Source organism: Oncorhynchus mykiss, chromosome 17 (assembly GCF_013265735.2).
Source record: "Oncorhynchus mykiss isolate Arlee chromosome 17, USDA_OmykA_1.1, whole genome shotgun sequence".
Taxonomy (NCBI): Eukaryota; Metazoa; Chordata; class Actinopteri; order Salmoniformes; family Salmonidae; genus Oncorhynchus; species Oncorhynchus mykiss.
Genome location: NC_048581.1, coordinates 11,459,637 through 11,475,941, shown reverse-complemented (window position 1 = coordinate 11,475,941; position 16,305 = coordinate 11,459,637). Strand labels below are relative to the sequence as shown.

The 16,305-nt window shown below is 43.5% G+C and overlaps 1 protein-coding gene across 3 annotated transcripts; it reads right to left on the bottom strand.

Moving 5' to 3' along the window:
• Window positions 1–5,262: 5,262 nt before the first annotated feature.
• Window positions 5,263–14,666, bottom strand: LOC118940270 (GTPase IMAP family member 7-like). 3 transcript variants are annotated; one of them, XM_036948945.1, is made up of 3 exons: window positions 14,235–14,666; window positions 11,575–11,658; window positions 5,263–6,524 (listed from the first exon to the last, which is right to left on the bottom strand). In XM_036948945.1, exons 2-3 carry the CDS (start codon window positions 11,651–11,653, stop codon window positions 5,668–5,670), a joined length of 936 nt encoding a protein of 311 aa, XP_036804840.1. In that variant the 5' UTR covers window positions 11,654–11,658; window positions 14,235–14,666; the 3' UTR covers window positions 5,263–5,667. The 3 variants fall into 3 exon arrangements, with proteins under 3 accessions (XP_036804840.1, XP_036804844.1, XP_036804841.1); XM_036948949.1 differs by having other exon boundaries at window positions 11,575–11,655; XM_036948946.1 differs by having other exon boundaries at window positions 11,575–11,698; window positions 14,235–14,286.
• Window positions 14,667–16,305: the final 1,639 nt, after the last annotated feature.

Below are 16,305 nucleotides of genomic sequence, written 5' to 3'. Positions count from 1 at the left end.
TTTGGATTTGTTTGTGGTCTTTCCAACGTTATTGCTCTGTCACACCCTGATCTGTTTCATCTCTCTTGTGCTTGTCTCCAACTGCTCAACCGTGTCGCTCATTTCCCCCATTATCCCCTGTGCATTTATACCTGTGTCCTCTGTTTGTCTGTTGCCAGCTTGTCTTGTCTCGTCAAGCCTACCAGCGTGTTTTAGTCCCTGTTTTCTAGTCCTCCAGGTTTTGACCATTCTACCTGCCATGAGCCTGAGCCTGCCTGCCGATCTCTACCTTACGGACTCTGCCCAGGACAGAAGAATTCCTAACTGACTTTTTCCGACGTAATATACAGTGGGGAGAACAAGTCTTTGATACACTGCCGATTTTGCAGGTTTTCCTACTTACAAAGCATGTAGAGGTCTGTAATTGTTTTCATAGGTACACTTCAACTGTGAGAGACGGAATCTAAAACAAAAATCCGGAAAATCACATTGTATGATTTTTAAGTAATTCATTTGCATTTGGATACAATTGGATATCACGAAATTGGGGAGAAAAACAGGGTAAAAAAAATATTAAAATAAAAAGTAATTTAGAGGCCCCTTAGTGTTGTGATGATAACATTTTTGCAAAATGCATAGCGCACCGAATTACAAAGGTATTCTCTGATATTATTCATCCTAATCAGACAGGTTTGTTACATGGACGACACATTGGAGATAATATAAGACAAGTACTGGAAACAATAGAACACTATGAACAATCTGGGAAACCAGGCCTGGTATTCATAGCTGACTTTGAAAAGCCTTCTGATAAAACACGGCTGGAATTTATATATAAATGGCTTAAATATTTCAATTTTGGAGAAACTCTTAAACAATAGGTTACAGTTATGTGTAGTAACTCTCGGTGTAAAATAGTAAAGGGTGTGTCAATGTAGTTTTGGTAACAGTCTGTTTAGCTAACATTACACTCTTGTAAACATTTTTTTTTGTTTATTTTTTAAAATTCTTGCTTAGCAACCAGACACCAACGAGATCCATGGAACAAAAAAAATGTGATATAGTTCCAATACTGGAATACTGTAACCAATATTTGCATACTGTAACCAATATTTGCATACTGTTACCAATATTTGCATACTGTTACCAATATTTGCATACTGTAACCAATATTTGCATACTGTAACCAATATTTGCATTACCTTTTTGATTGGAGGATGGGTGTGAGGGTTATCGATTCAGGATAAAATAGTCTCTTCAAGGTCATTAATAATATCCCCCTAGAATTGATCGATACAACTGGACACCAAAGCGATCTTGTTGAACCCAAAACATGTGATGGTTGTAATATTTGCATAACCCTTGTGATTTAAGGTTATCGATGAGGGTTATTGAATCAGGATCAAATCCTCTGGTCTCTTCCAGCTCATTAATGATAGGAACATTCTATGTGAAGGTTACTGAAAGGCCAGTATGTTTTTGTTCAATGACACAGATTATAAGCCGGCCTCCTTCAGGTCTTTCGTCTGCCTCAGAGACATCCAGGTGAAGTTGACATTAAGGAGGATGTTTGTGTTGTGGGAGGTAGATGTTTCCCCCCCCCCCCCCAAATAGCACCGTATTCCCTTTTTAGTGCACTAGTGTCCTGGTAGAAAGTAGTGCACTAGGGTCCTGGTAGAAAGTAGTGCACTATTAACGGAATAGGGTGCCATTTGTGACTCATGCTACATGTGCCGATGTCTCTTTAGATAAATATCTTATATTTTTACAACATGTCCTTTGTTGTCCAATGGAATGATGATGAATTAGTTTTGCATGTTTCCAAACAGGGAAAGAGAAACTGTAGATAACTGCCATGATTAAAACAGTCATGAGATGTGCAGGGGTTATTTCAGGTCAGACTCACTATAGTAGCTGCTGTTATTTGTCCTGTTTCACAGTTGTACAGGTGTTTCTCACATATCCCAACAGCCGCAGAGAGCTGGAGTCTTTAGACAGGGTCAGACATGATCAATGACATCCCTGGAGCCATTGAGGTTAAGTGACTTGCTCAAGGGCATTTTGTAAAATGTTTCACCTTGTCTGCTCCTGGAGTTGAACCAGCGACCTTTCGGTTTCTGGCCCAATGCTCTGACCTCAGGTAGCAGTACAGAACAACACTAAGGTGTGCTACAGCGTAGTGCACTAGACAGCTGACGATGCCCCCCAAGGCAATTTCCCCATTCACAGAGATCACATTTATGGTAAATGCATACACATGTCTGAAGTTGCATTGTCAGCTGTCAAGTGCTCTATAACATTACTTGTATTGAATCCCAGCCTGTGTGTGTGTCACGATCTTCCTCTTCTTCATCTGAAGAGGGGAGGCGAGAAGGATCAGAGGACCAAAATGCGGCGTGGTAAGTGTCCATGGTAAATCTTTAATAAAGAAAGTACTGAACACTGAATACAAAAACAATAAACCAATAACGACCGTGACGCTACAAATGAGACCTGTGCTAACACAAGCCACTAGCATAGACAATCACCCACAAACAAACAGTGCAACCCAGGCTACCTAAGTATGATTCTCAATCAGAGACAACTAATGACACCTGCCTATGATTGAGAACCATACTAGGCTGAAACATACAAATCCCCAAATCATAGAAAAACAAACATAGACTGCCCACCCCAACTCACACCCTGACCATACTAAATAATGACAAAACAAAAGGAAATAAAGGTCAGAACGTGACAGTGTGTCTACACAATATTGGATTGAATCCCAGCCTATGTGTGTCTATATAGTTTACCATCATTTCTCATGTTGATAGTGGAGTCTCTTCTAGTTCTAAAGCACAGTTGACCATCATTTCTCATGTTGATAGTGGAGTCTCTTCTAGTTCTTAAGTACAGTTGCGTTCTAATACAGAAAATGGAACCCTTCTACTTCACAATGGGAGTGTAACAATGGAGCAGAACGTTCTGTTTTCTCTTTTCCAAACTGGTTGAATGACTATTTTACCCTGTAACCCAGCAACACGTCTGGCTGATACTAAGTCTGGCTACTCAAAGTCCTGCTGACTTCATACTTGAAAGGCTATTTTGATGTTGTCGGTATGATGACAAAGCACATTTCTCTCTCACTCACTCACTCGCTCTCTCAAATGTAAAATAAATCTGTTGTAAAGATTTTGTTCTTTGAAAGAAATGTGAGGAAAGGGATTTTCTGGATTTCACATAGTTTAAATCTGGGGAAATCAAACATGCAACAATTAGTTAACACTAACGACTAAAGGTTGTCCATCAAATGTCCTTCAAAGATTGATAAATCATAAAACATTATACAGCACAAGCACAACATACTAATAATCAAATTGATAGACTTCTATATTTATACAATATATAATCCCTCTATATATATTTAGGTAGGTCTACGATACAAAATCCCTCTTTGTAATTGTTAAAGTAATGTTCTTTTCCCAAGAACAGTAGAAATAAAGTAATGAAGAACAGTAGAAATACAGTAATGAAGTACAGTAGAAATACAGTAATGAAGTACAGCAGAAATACAGTAATGAAGTACAGCAGAAATACAGTAATGAAGTACAGCAGAAATACAGTAATGAAGTACAGCAGAAATACAGTAATGAGGTACAGCAGAAATACAGTAATGAGGTACAGCAGAAATACAGTAATGAGGTACAGCAGAAATACAGTAATGAGGTACAGCAGAAATACAGTAATGAGGTACAGCAGAAATACAGTAATGAAGTACAGCAGAAATACAGTAATGAGGTACAATAGAAATACAGTAATGAGGTACAGTAGAAATACAGTAATGAGGTACAGTAGAAATACAGTAATGAAGTACAGTAGAAATACAGTTGTGACGTACAGTACATTACAACAGTACTCACTGTGTTAATCATGTGGTGTTTAACACTAAGTCTGACACTAGAGGGAGAACACAGACCAGGGAGGGAGGGTAGAGAGAGAACACAGACCAGGGAGGGGGGTAGAGAGAGGGTAGAGGGAGAACACAGACCAGGGAGGGAGGGTAGAGAGAGAACACAGACCAGGGAGGGGGGTAGAGAGAGGGTAGAGGGAGAACACAGACCGGGGAGGGAGGGTAGAGAGAGAACACAGACCGGGGAGGGAGGGTAGAGGGAGAACACAGACCAGGGAGGGAGGGTAGAGAGAGAACACAGACCAGGGAGGGGGGTAGAGAGAGGGTAGAGGGAGAACACAGACCAGGGAGGGAGGGTAGAGAGGCTAGAGGGAGAAAACAGACCAGGGAGGGAGGGTAGAGAGAGGCTAGAGGGAGAACATAGACCAGGGAGGGAGGGTAGAGAGAGAACACAGACCGGGGAGGGAGGGTAGAGAGAGAACACAGACCGGGGAGGGAGGGTAGAGGGAGAACACAGACCAGGGAGGGGGGTAGAGGGAGAACACAGACCAGGGAGGGGGGTAGAGAGAGGGTAGAGGGAGAACACAGACCAGGGAGGGAGGGTAGAGAGGCTAGAGGGAGAACACAGACCAGGGAGGGAGGGTAGAGAGAGGCTAGAGGGAGAACACAGACCAGGGAGGGAGGGTAGAGAGAGAACACAGACCGGGGAGGGAGGGTAGAGAGAGAACACAGACCGGGGAGGGAGGGTAGAGGGAGAACACAGACCGGGGAGGGAGGGTAGAGGGAGAACACAGACCAGGGAGGGAGGGTAGAGAGGCTAGAGGGAGAACACAGACCAGGGAGGGAGGGTAGAGAGGCTAGAGGGAGAACACACACCAGGGAGGGAGGGTAGAGAGGCTAGAGGGAGAACACAGACCAGGGAGGGAGGGTAGAGAGAGGCTAGAGGGAGAACACAGACCAGGGAGGGAGGGTAGAGAGGCTAGAGGGAGAACACAGACCAGGGAGGGAGGGTAGAGAGAGACTATAGGGAGAACACAGACCAGGGAGGGAGGGTAGAGAGAGGCTAGAGGGAGAACACAGACCAGGGAGGGAGGGTAGAGAGAGGCTAGAGGGAGAACACAGACCAGGGAGGGAGGGTAGAGGGAGAACACAGACCAGGGAGGGAGGGTAGAGAGAGGCTAGAGGGAGAACACAGACAAGGGAGGGAGGGTAGAGAGAGCCTAGAGGGAGAACACAGACCAGGGAGGGAGGGTAGAGAGAGACTAGAGAGAGCACACAGACCAGAAAGGGAGGGTAGAGAGGCTAGAGAGAGCACACAGACCAGAAAGGGAGGGTAGAGAGAGACTAGAGAGAGCACACAGACCAGAAATGGAGGGTAGAGAGGCTAGAGAGAGCACACAGACCAGAAAGAGAGGGTAGAGAGAGACTAGAGAGAGAACACAGACCAGAAAGGGAGGGTAGAGAGAGAACACAGACCAGGGAGGGTAGGTAGATACATCAATACTGTAGATATCTAGATACCTAGAATGTCTTTACCAATTCTAACTTATTAACTATCTTTCAGTTTATGAAACATGATTTCAGATTTTCTGTCTGTTTGTTCTTGTTGAATTATAAATGTCATCCTACAGTATGTTATTATCCCTAAGACTTTGAATAATAAACATGGTAAATAACTGATCATGTTAGAAAGTGTTGAACAATCAAACAATGATGGTTGTCATTGTACAGTATTAATATATTCTACTGCTACTACTTGACATTAAGATGAGGAAGAGAGTGGTACTTCACACTGCCTACTCTTCCTCATCTTTACTTAAATTGGAATTGTAATGATTGTCAACTGCCTCTTTTGCAAGTACAGCAACTCCAACTGCGATAGCTGCTGGACCTGAAACCAGCGCTGTGATACCAGTTGCTAACAATCCCACAAGTTTTCCTGATATGTCCATTACATTTTTCAGGCTCTCCTCTGCCATCTTCCTCATCGCCTCCTCTCTCTCCTGCTGTTTCTTCCTCTCCTCCTCTTGTTTGATCTTCCTCTGGGCCTCCTGGTACATCTCATTGGTGTAGTGTTGTCCTCCATTCTTCATCACCATCCTGTCTATCTTCTTCAGCAGCTCTGGGACGTGAGTGTTGTCATTCTTCTTGTTATTATCGAAGACATGATTTCTGCCCTTAAAGACCTTGATGAGTTTCATAAGCTCCTCACTATCACTTAGAAAGTCCACCAATGACATGTCCTTCAGTTGATCTCCATGAGTGAACAGAATGATGGTGTACATTGAGGCATCTTCTCCAAAGTTCTCTTGGATCCACTTCACAGTGTTCTGCTCCTCCTCTGTGAACCTCCCCAGTCTGATCACCAGCAGGAACACATGGGGTCCTGGTACTGACATGTAGATGGCCTTTTCTATTTCACTTTTCATCTCTTCTTGAGACATTGTTGTGTCATAGAGCCCCGGGGTGTCGATGACATCAATCTTCCTCCCATCCACCTCCCCACTCTGTTTCTCACTCTGTGTAGTCACAGACACTGGATAAGCCCCCACTCTAAACCCCTCCCTCCCCAGGATGGTGTTTCCTGTTGCACTCTTCCCTGATCCAGTCTTCCCCACCAGAACTATCCTCAGATCAGAGGGATGCCCTGAATCTGTGAAAACAGACAAGTGCTTGAGTTGAAAGTGATTGTCTTGATGAAAAGATGATGAAATGTGTGTTTGTGTATCAGACATGTGCGAGGACGGATCTACAGAGCACATGCCCCTTTTTCCCTCCAGTCTCCCTTCTGGGTTGTAGTATCATTTTAAAATACATGTTTCTGTCATTGTTGTTCAGAACCCACTACTCGCAAGTTGTTGTCAAATTCGTCACCCTCCACCCCATACGTAGGTTGCACCTGTTCACCACTCTGCCCTGTAAGGAGATTGAACCTGTTCACCACTCTGCCCTGTAAGGAGATTGAACCTGTTCACCAGTCTGTTCTGTAAGGAGATTGAACCTGCCCAGTATCCAAACATGGATGGCTTGAGAGACCTTAACATTTGTTTAACACTTGATAACACTTGATTTAGCCTACATCATCATCATCATCCACATTCAGTCTGATTTACTGATTGGAGCAGAGAGAGAGAGGAAGAAGAGACTTCAGTCTGATTGTCTGATAGGAGCAGAAAGAGAGGAAGAGTAGACTTCAGTCTGATTGGCTAATAGGAGCAGAAAGAGAGGAAGAAGAGACTTCAGTCTGATTGTCTGATAGGAGCAGAAAGAGAGGAAGAAGAGACTTCAGTCTGATTGGCTGATAGGAGCAGAAAGAGAGGAAGAAGAGACTTCAGTCTGATTGGCTGATAGGAGCAGAGAGAGAGGAAGAAGAGACTTCAGTCTGATTGGCTGATAGGAGCAGAAAGAGAGGAAGAAGAGACTTCAGTCTGATTGTCTGATAGGAGCAGAAAGAGAGGAAGAAGAGACTTCAGTCTGATTGGCTGATAGGAGCAGAAAGAGAGGAAGAAGAGACTTCAGTCTGATTGTCTGATAGGAGCAGAAAGAGAGGAAGAAGAGACTTCAGTCTGATTGTCTGATAGGAGCAGAAAGAGAGGAAGAAGAGACTTCAGTCTGATTGTCTGATAGGAGCAGAAAGAGAGGAAGAAGAGACTTCAGTCTGATTGTCTGATAGGAGCAGAAAGAGAGGAAGAAGAGACTTCAGTCTGATTGTCTGATAGGAGCAGAAAGAGAGGAAGAAGAGACTTCAGTCTGATTGTCTGATAGGAGCAGAAAGAGAGGAAGAAGAGACTTCAGTCTGATTGGCTGATAGGAGCAGAAAGAGAGGAAGAAGAGACTTCAGTCTGATTGTCTGATAGGAGCAGAAAGAGAGGAAGAGTAGACTTCAGTCTGATTGTCTGATAGGAGCAGAGAGAGAGGAAGAAGAGACTTCAGTCTGATTGTCTGATAGGAGCAGAAAGAGAGGAAGAAGAGACTTCAGTCTGATTGGCTGATAGGAGCAGAAAGAGAGGAAGAAGAGACTTCAGTCTGATTGTCTGATAGGAGCAGAAAGAGAGGAAGAAGAGACTTCAGTCTGATTGGCTGATAGGAGCAGAAAGAGAGGAAGAAGAGACTTCAGTCTGATTGTCTGATAGGAGCAGAAAGAGAGGAAGAAGAGACTTCAGTCTGATTGTCTGATAGGAGCAGAGAGAGAGGAAGAAGAGACTTCAGTCTGATTGTCTGATAGGAGCAGAGAGAGAGGAAGAAGAGACTTCAGTCTGATTGTCTGATAGGAGCAGAAAGAGAGGAAGAAGAGACTTCAGTCTGATTGTCTGATAGGAGCAGAGAGAGAGGAAGAAGAGACTTCAGTCTGATTGTCTGATAGGAGCAGAAAGAGAGGAAGAAGAGACTTCAGTCTGATTGTTTGATAGGAGCAGAAAGAGAAGAAGAAGAGACTTCAGTCTGATTGGCTGATAGGAGCAGAAAGAGAGGAAGAAGAGACTTCAGTCTGATTGTCTGATAGGAGCAGAAAGAGAGGAAGAAGAGACTTCAGTCTGATTGTCTGATAGGAGCAGAAAGAGAGGAAGAAGAGACTTCAGTCTGATTGTCTGATAGGAGCAGAAAGAGAGGAAGAAGAGACTTCAGTCTGATTGTCTGATAGGAGCAGAGAGAGAGGAAGAAGAGACTTCAGTCTGATTGTCTGATAGGAGCAGAAAGAGAGGAAGAGTAGACTTCAGTCTGATTGTCTGATAGGAGCAGAAAGAGAGGAAGAAGAGACTTCAGTCTGATTGTCTGATAGGAGCAGAAAGAGAGGAAGAAGAGACTTCAGTCTGATTGTCTGATAGGAGCAGAGAGAGAGGAAGAAGAGACTTCAGTCTGATTGTCTGATAGGAGCAGAAAGAGAGGAAGAAGAGACTTCAGTCTGATTGGCTGATAGGAGCAGAAAGAGAGGAAGAAGAGACTTCAGTCTGATTGGCTGATAGGAGCAGAAAGAGAGGAAGAAGAGACTTCAGTCTGATTGTCTGATAGGAGCAGAAAGAGAGGAAGAAGAGACTTCAGTCTGATTGTATGATAGGAGCAGAAAGAGAGGAAGAAGAGACTTCAGTCTGATTGGCTGATAGGAGCAGAAAGAGAGGAAGAAGAGACTTCAGTCTGATTGTCTGATAGGAGCAGAAAGAGAGGAAGAAGAGACTTCAGTCTGATTGTCTGATAGGAGCAGAAAGAGAGGAAGAAGAGACTTCAGTCTGATTGTCTGATAGGAGCAGAGAGAGAGGAAGAAGAGACTTCAGTCTGATTGTCTGATAGGAGCAGAAAGAGAGGAAGAAGAGACTTCAGTCTGATTGTCTGATAGGAGCAGAAAGAGAGGAAGAAGAGACTTCAGTCTGATTGGCTGATAGGAGCAGAAAGAGAGGAAGAAGAGACTTCAGTCTGATTGTCTGATAGGAGCAGAAAGAGAGGAAGAAGAGACTTCAGTCTGATTGGCTGATAGGAGCAGAAAGAGAGGAAGAAGAGACTTCAGTCTGATTGTCTGATAGGAGCAGAGAGAGAGGAAGAAGAGACTTCAGTCTGATTGTCTGATAGGAGCAGAAAGAGAGGAAGAGTAGACTTCAGTCTGATTGTCTGATAGGAGCAGAAAGAGAGGAAGAAGAGACTTCAGTCTGATTGTCTGATAGGAGCAGAGAGAGAGGAAGAAGAGACTTCAGTCTGATTGTCTGATAGGAGCAGAGAGAGAGGAAGAAGAGACTTCAGTCTGATTGTCTGATAGGAGCAGAAAGAGAGGAAGAAGAGACTTCAGTCTGATTGTCTGATAGGAGCATAAAGAGAGGAAGAAGAGACTTCAGTCTGATTGTCTGATAGGAGCAGAAAGAGAGGAAGAAGAGACTTCAGTCTGATTGGCTGATAGGAGCAGAAAGAGAGGAAGAAGAGACTTCAGTCTGATTGTCTGATAGGAGCAGAAAGAGAGGAAGAAGAGACTTCAGTCTGATTGTCTGATAGGAGCAGAAAGAGAGGAAGAAGAGACTTCAGTCGGATTGGCTGATAGGAGCAGAAAGAGAGGAAGAAGAGACTTCAGTCTGATTGTCTGATAGGAGCAGAGAGAGAGGAAGAAGAGACTTCAGTCTGATTGTCTGATAGGAGCAGAAAGAGAGGAAGAGTAGACTTCAGTCTGATTGTCTGATAGGAGCAGAAAGAGAGGAAGAAGAGACTTCAGTCTGATTGTCTGATAGGAGCAGAAAGAGAGGAAGAAGAGACTTCAGTCTGATTGTCTGATAGGAGCAGAGAGAGAGGAAGAATAGACTTCAGTCTGATTGTCTGATAGGAGCAGAGAGAGAGGAAGAATAGACTTCAGTCTGATTGTCTGATAGGAGCAGAAAGAGAGGAAGAAGAGACTTCAGTCTGGTTGTCTGATAGGAGCAGAGAGAGAGGAAGAAGAGACTTCAGTCTGATTGTCTGATAGGAGCAGAGAGAGAGGAAGAAGAGACTTCAGTCTGATTGGCTGATAGGAGCAGAGAGAGAGGAAGAAGAGACTTCAGTCTGATTGTCTGATAGGAGCAGAAAGAGAGGAAGAAGAGACTTCAGTCTGATTGGCTGATAGGAGCAGAAAGAGAGGAAGAAGAGACTTCAGTCTGATTGGCTGATAGGAGCAGAAAGAGAGGAAGAAGAGACTTCAGTCTGATTGTCTGATAGGAGCAGAAAGAGAGGAAGAAGAGACTTCAGTCTGATTGTCTGATAGGAGCAGAAAGAGAGGAAGAAGAGACTTCAGTCTGATTGGCTGATAGGAGCAGAAAGAGAGGAAGAAGAGACTTCAGTCTGATTGGCTGATAGGAGCAGAAAGAGAGGAAGAAGAGACTTCAGTCTGGTTGTCTGATAGGAGCAGAAAGAGAGGAAGAAGAGACTTCAGTCTGATTGTCTGATAGGAGCAGAGAGAGAGGAAGAAGAGACTTCAGTCTGATTGGCTGATAGGAGCAGAAAGAGAGGAAGAAGAGACTTAAGTCTGATTGGCTGATAGGAGCAGAAAGAGAGGAAGAAGAGACTTCAGTCTGATTGGCTGATAGGAGCAGAAAGAGAGGAAGAAGAGACTTCAGTCTGATTGGCTGATAGGAGAGAAGAAGAAAAGACAATCAGACTGAAGTCTCTTCTTCCTCTCTTTCTGCTCCTATCAGCCAATCAGACTGAAGTCTCTTCTTCCTCTCTTTCTGCTCCTATCAGCCAATCAGACTTAAGTCTCTTCTTCCTCTCTTTCTGCTCCTATCAGCCAATCAGACTTAAGTCTCTTCTTCCTCTCTTTCTGCTCCTATCAGCTAAAGGTAAATCACAACCAGTAAAATAAAGACATCTAACCAGCATCAATCATCAACATCAATGATCAGCTGATAACCCCCCTTCTTTTCCCCCTGTCAATCATGTCTTTAGGAGGCGCTGAACTAGCTTGTTTACAGTTTATAATTAAATAAATAGGCCCATTTAAACATGTTACATTTACACCACAGTGGCATTTAGTATTTTCTCAATTTCGCCTTTTTTCATTTTGAGCACCTGCCCCTGAAAGGTCTGTGCACGGCCCTGGTGTGTGTTTGAGCAGCATGTACATGTGCACGGCCCTGGTGTGTGTTTGAGCAGCATGTACATGTGCACGGCCCTGGTGTGTGTTTGAGCAGCATGTACATGTGCACGGCCCTGGTGTGTGTTTGAGCAGCATGTATATGTGCACGCGGGGGTGTGTGTACCTTGGCATTGACCAGTGAAGGCTTGCAGACAGAGTGTCAACAGGAACAGAATCTTCAGAGTCCCTCTTCCTCGTTCCATCTCTGCTACAGTCGGCCAATCAAAAACATAGAAACAGACGATGACCTTATTACAAAAAACAAAGTCCACATAAACTACATTTTAATTTATTCTCAGCCACTTCACTTTAAAACAATATGAATATGAACAATATGAACTATAAGAAGAGTAATGCTAGGTGGTGTTATTTGACTTTAAAACAATATGAACTATAAGAAGAGTAATGCTAGGTGGTGTTATTTGACTTTAAAACAATATGAACTATAAGAAGATGCTATGTCGTGTAACTATTGTAAAACAAAGTACATTCCCTAACAACGTAACCAGCATCAGGTAAACATAATGTACTCATATGTCAAATTACATCCTAAACATGCTTATCATTCTACAGTTGACATTCTGCTACATGGTGGGACCAGATAGACCAGTTCCTGTTCACCAGGGAGGCAACTCCAGATCTCTGGGGTCTGATTGGTGTCACACGTTCCCCCAGCCCTGTAGCTAAAACACCTGATTCAACTAATTACATTCTAACCTGAAGACCATCATTAGGTTATTATTGGAGCCAGGTGTGTTAGCTGGGGATAAAGTAGGATCGTGGTTCCCTGCACAGGAGTGTCATTGCATCAACCAATGGTGGCTTGCCACATCATCAACTGTGCTGTCGGGCTGTAGCATATGATGTGGATATCTGATATCAGTGGAGGCTGGTGGTAGAAGATATAGGAGGAGGGGCTCATTGTAACGGCTGGAATGGAATCATTGGAACGGAGTCAAACACGTTGTTTCCATGTGTTTGATGTACCACTAAATGTATTCCATTCCAGGCATTATAATACACCATCCCTCCTATGACTCCTCCCACCAGCCTCCTCTGTCTGACATGTAAAATACCTATCCAGGCATTATAATACACCATCCCTCCTATGACTCCTCCCACCAGCCTCCTCTGTCTGACATGTAAAATACCTATCCAGGCATTATAATACACCATCCCTCCTATGGCTCCTCCCACCAGCCTCCTCTGTCTGATATGTAAAATACCTATCCAGGCATTATAATACACCATCCCTCCTATGACTCCTCCCACCAGCCTCCTCTGTCTGATATGTAAAATACATATCCAGGCATTACAATAAGCCATCCCTCCTATGACTCCTCCCACCAGCCTCCTCTGTCTGACATGTAAAATACCTATCCAGGCATTATAATATCTGTCATACATCATCTATATAGTTCCAGCAGCATACCACCCTGCATACCACCCAGCATACCACTCTGCATACCACCCTGCATACCACCCTGCATACCATCCTGCATACCACCCTGCATACCACCCTGCATACCATCCTGCATACCACCCTGCATACCACTCTGCATACCACCCTGAATACCACTCTGCATACCACCCTGCATACCACTCTGCATACCACCCTGCATACCACCCTGCATACCACCCTGCATACCACCCAGCATACCACCCTGCATACCACCCTGCATACCACTGCTGGCTTGCTTCTGAAGCAAAGCATGGTTGGTCCTGGTCAGTCCCTGGATGGGAGACCAGATGCTGCTGGAAGTGGTGTTGGAGGGCCAGTAGGAGGCATTCTTTCCTCTCGTCTAAAACATATCCCAAAACCCCAAGGCAGTGATTGGGGACACTGCCCTGTGTAGGGTGCTGTCTTTCGGATGGGACGTCAAACGGGTGTCCTGACTCTATGAGGTCATTAAAGATCCCATGGCACTTATCGTAAGAGTAGGGGTGTTAACCCCGGTGTCCTGGCTAAATTCCCAATCTGGCCATCAAACCATCACGGTCACCTAATAATCCCCAGTTTACAATTGGCTCATTCATCCCCCTCCTCTCCCCTGTAACTATTCCCCAGGTTGTTGCTGTAAATGAGAATGTTTCTCAGTCAACTTACCTGGTAAAATAACAAATAAATGAATAGTCAGTCAGGAATGTACTCAAGGTCACCAAACAGGCCCCAGATGAATGGAGATGCCCATCCCTGCTGTACCCTGTGGTATAATGACCTGTGTCTCAGTACCAAGATACCTGCACGTCAGTCCCTCACAGAAACAACCTGCTATATGCTGTGTTGACTCAAGTTTTGCCCACTTCAATTAGATATATAGCAGGGTTACCCAACTCGCGGCCCACAGGCTGAATTTGGCCCGCAGGTGGGTTAATTTGGCCCTCCAATTTTATGAGCAAAACATTAAGACTGAAACAACACGAGGAAATCAGCCCTTGAACTCTCTTAGGTAAACATCATAGACCCAGACCTGTGCTACACTATCTCGTCCTAGACCCTCTGGTTTCTATTTAATTAAACAAGATACATGTTTCAGGTAAAAGTGAAAAACATAATTCTCCTTTCGTTGTTATCCAATATTAAACCACATGTAGAAATACAAACAGAAGAATGTGATTGTTGACTTTCCAAGAAACGTGTTTATTTTGATTAAATTGTCTTGACATGTCTAGTGATGTCATCGTTTGATTATGTACGCATCAATGTCAACAAACCTGGTATAAATAAAATGTTTACTCCATATTGTGCATTTCATTAGTAAGGTAGTTAATTTGAATACTCACTTTTAGTGTAGTTGCACGTGTCTGTTAATTGTCCCCTGTTGTGACTGTGAGAGCTGAAGCTATGTGCTGCACCTTATAGTCAGAGTTAAGTTTCGTTTCACCTGTAACTAGTCATTTCTAGCCAATGAGAGGAGTAATTCACCTCAGGACAGGCAGAGGCTGAAATCTGATTGGGTGTCACTATTATCAACCTCCTCTGACAACTCAACCTTGGATTAGCCACAACTCTGTGTAAAATGAAATGTGTTGGACACAGACCTCTTCTTCTGGGAAAAAGGTTCAAATTAAAATAGCAAATGAAACATTTTCAAATGTAACTATGTAGTTGTCTAACCTGGTCCCAGATCTGTTTGTTATCTTTCCAACTCCATTGATCACTATATACTGTAGTTGTCTAGCCTGGTCCCAGATCTGTTTGTTCTCTTTCCAACTCCATTGATCACTACCAAGCCATGACAATGAGTGACAAGGAGATTTAATAATACCACAAACAGACTGCCGCTTAGGCTCATAGTTGCCTAGCTCTTCTAATGTAATCGTTGTACGTAATTTAATTCAAATCAAATCAAATGTTATTTGTCACATACACATGGTTAGAAGATGTTAATGCGAGTGTAGCGAAATGCTTGTGCTTCTAGTTCCGACAATGCAGTAATAACCAACAAGTAATCTAGCTAACAATTCCAAAACTACTACCTTATAGACACAAGTGTAAGGGGATAAAGAATATGTACATAAAGATATATGAATGAGTGATGGTACAGAGCAGCATAGGCAAGATACAGTAGATGGTATCGAGTACAGTATATACAGTGCCTTGCGAAAGTATTCAGCCCCCTTGAACTTTGCGACCTTTTGCCTCATTTCAGGCTTCAAACATAAAGATATAAAACTGTATTTTTTTGTGAAGAATCAACAACAAGTGGGACACAATCATGAAGTGGAATGACATTTATTGGATATTTCAAACTTTTTTAACAAATCAAAAACTGAAAAATTGGGCGTGCAAAATTATTCAGCCCCTTTACTTTCAGTGCAGCAAACTCTCTCCAGAAGTTCAGTGAGGATCTCGGAATGATCCAATGTTGACCTAAATGACTAATGATGATAAATACAATCCACCTGTGTGTAATTAAGTCTCCGTATAAATGCACCTGCACTGTGATAGTCTGACAGGTCCGTTAAAAGCGCAGAGAGCATCATGAAGAACAAGGAACACACCAGGCAGGTCCGAGATACTGTTGTGAAGAAGTTTAAAGCCGGATTTGGATACAAAAAGATTTCCCAAGCTTTAAACATCCCAAGGAGCACTGTGCAAGCAATAATATTGAAATGGAAGGAGTATCACACCACTGCAAATCTACCAAGACCTGGCCGTCCCTCTAAACTTTCAGCTCATACAAGGAGAAGACTGATCAGAGATGCAGCCAAGAGGCCCATGATCACTCTGGATGAACTGCAGAGATCTACAGCTGAGGTGGGAGACTCTGTCCATAGGACAACAATCAGTCGTATATTGCACAAATCTGGCCTTTATGGAAGAGTGGCAAGAAGAAAGCCATTTCTTAAAGATATCCATAAAAAGTGTAGTTTAAAGTTTGCTACAAGCCACCTGGGAGACACACCAAACATGTGGAAGAAGGTGCTCTGGTCAGATGAAACCAAAATTGAACTTTTTGGCAACAATGCAAAACGTTATGTTTGGCGTAAAAGCAACACAGCTCATCACCCTGAACACACCATCCCCACTGTCAAACATGGTGGTGGCAGCATCATGGTTTGGGCCTGCTTTTCTTCAGCAGGGACAGGGAAGATGGTTAAAATTGATGGGAAGATGGATGGAGCCAAATACAGGACCATTCTGGTAGAAAACCTGATGGAGTCTGCAAAAGACCTGAGACTGGGACGGAGATTTGTCTTCCAACAAGACAATGATCCAAAACATAAAGCAAAATCTACAATGGAATGGTTCAAAAATAAACATATCCAGGTGTTAGAATGGCCAAGTCAAAGTCCAGACCTGAATCCAATCGAGAATCTGTGGAAAGAACTAAAAACTGCTGTTCACAAA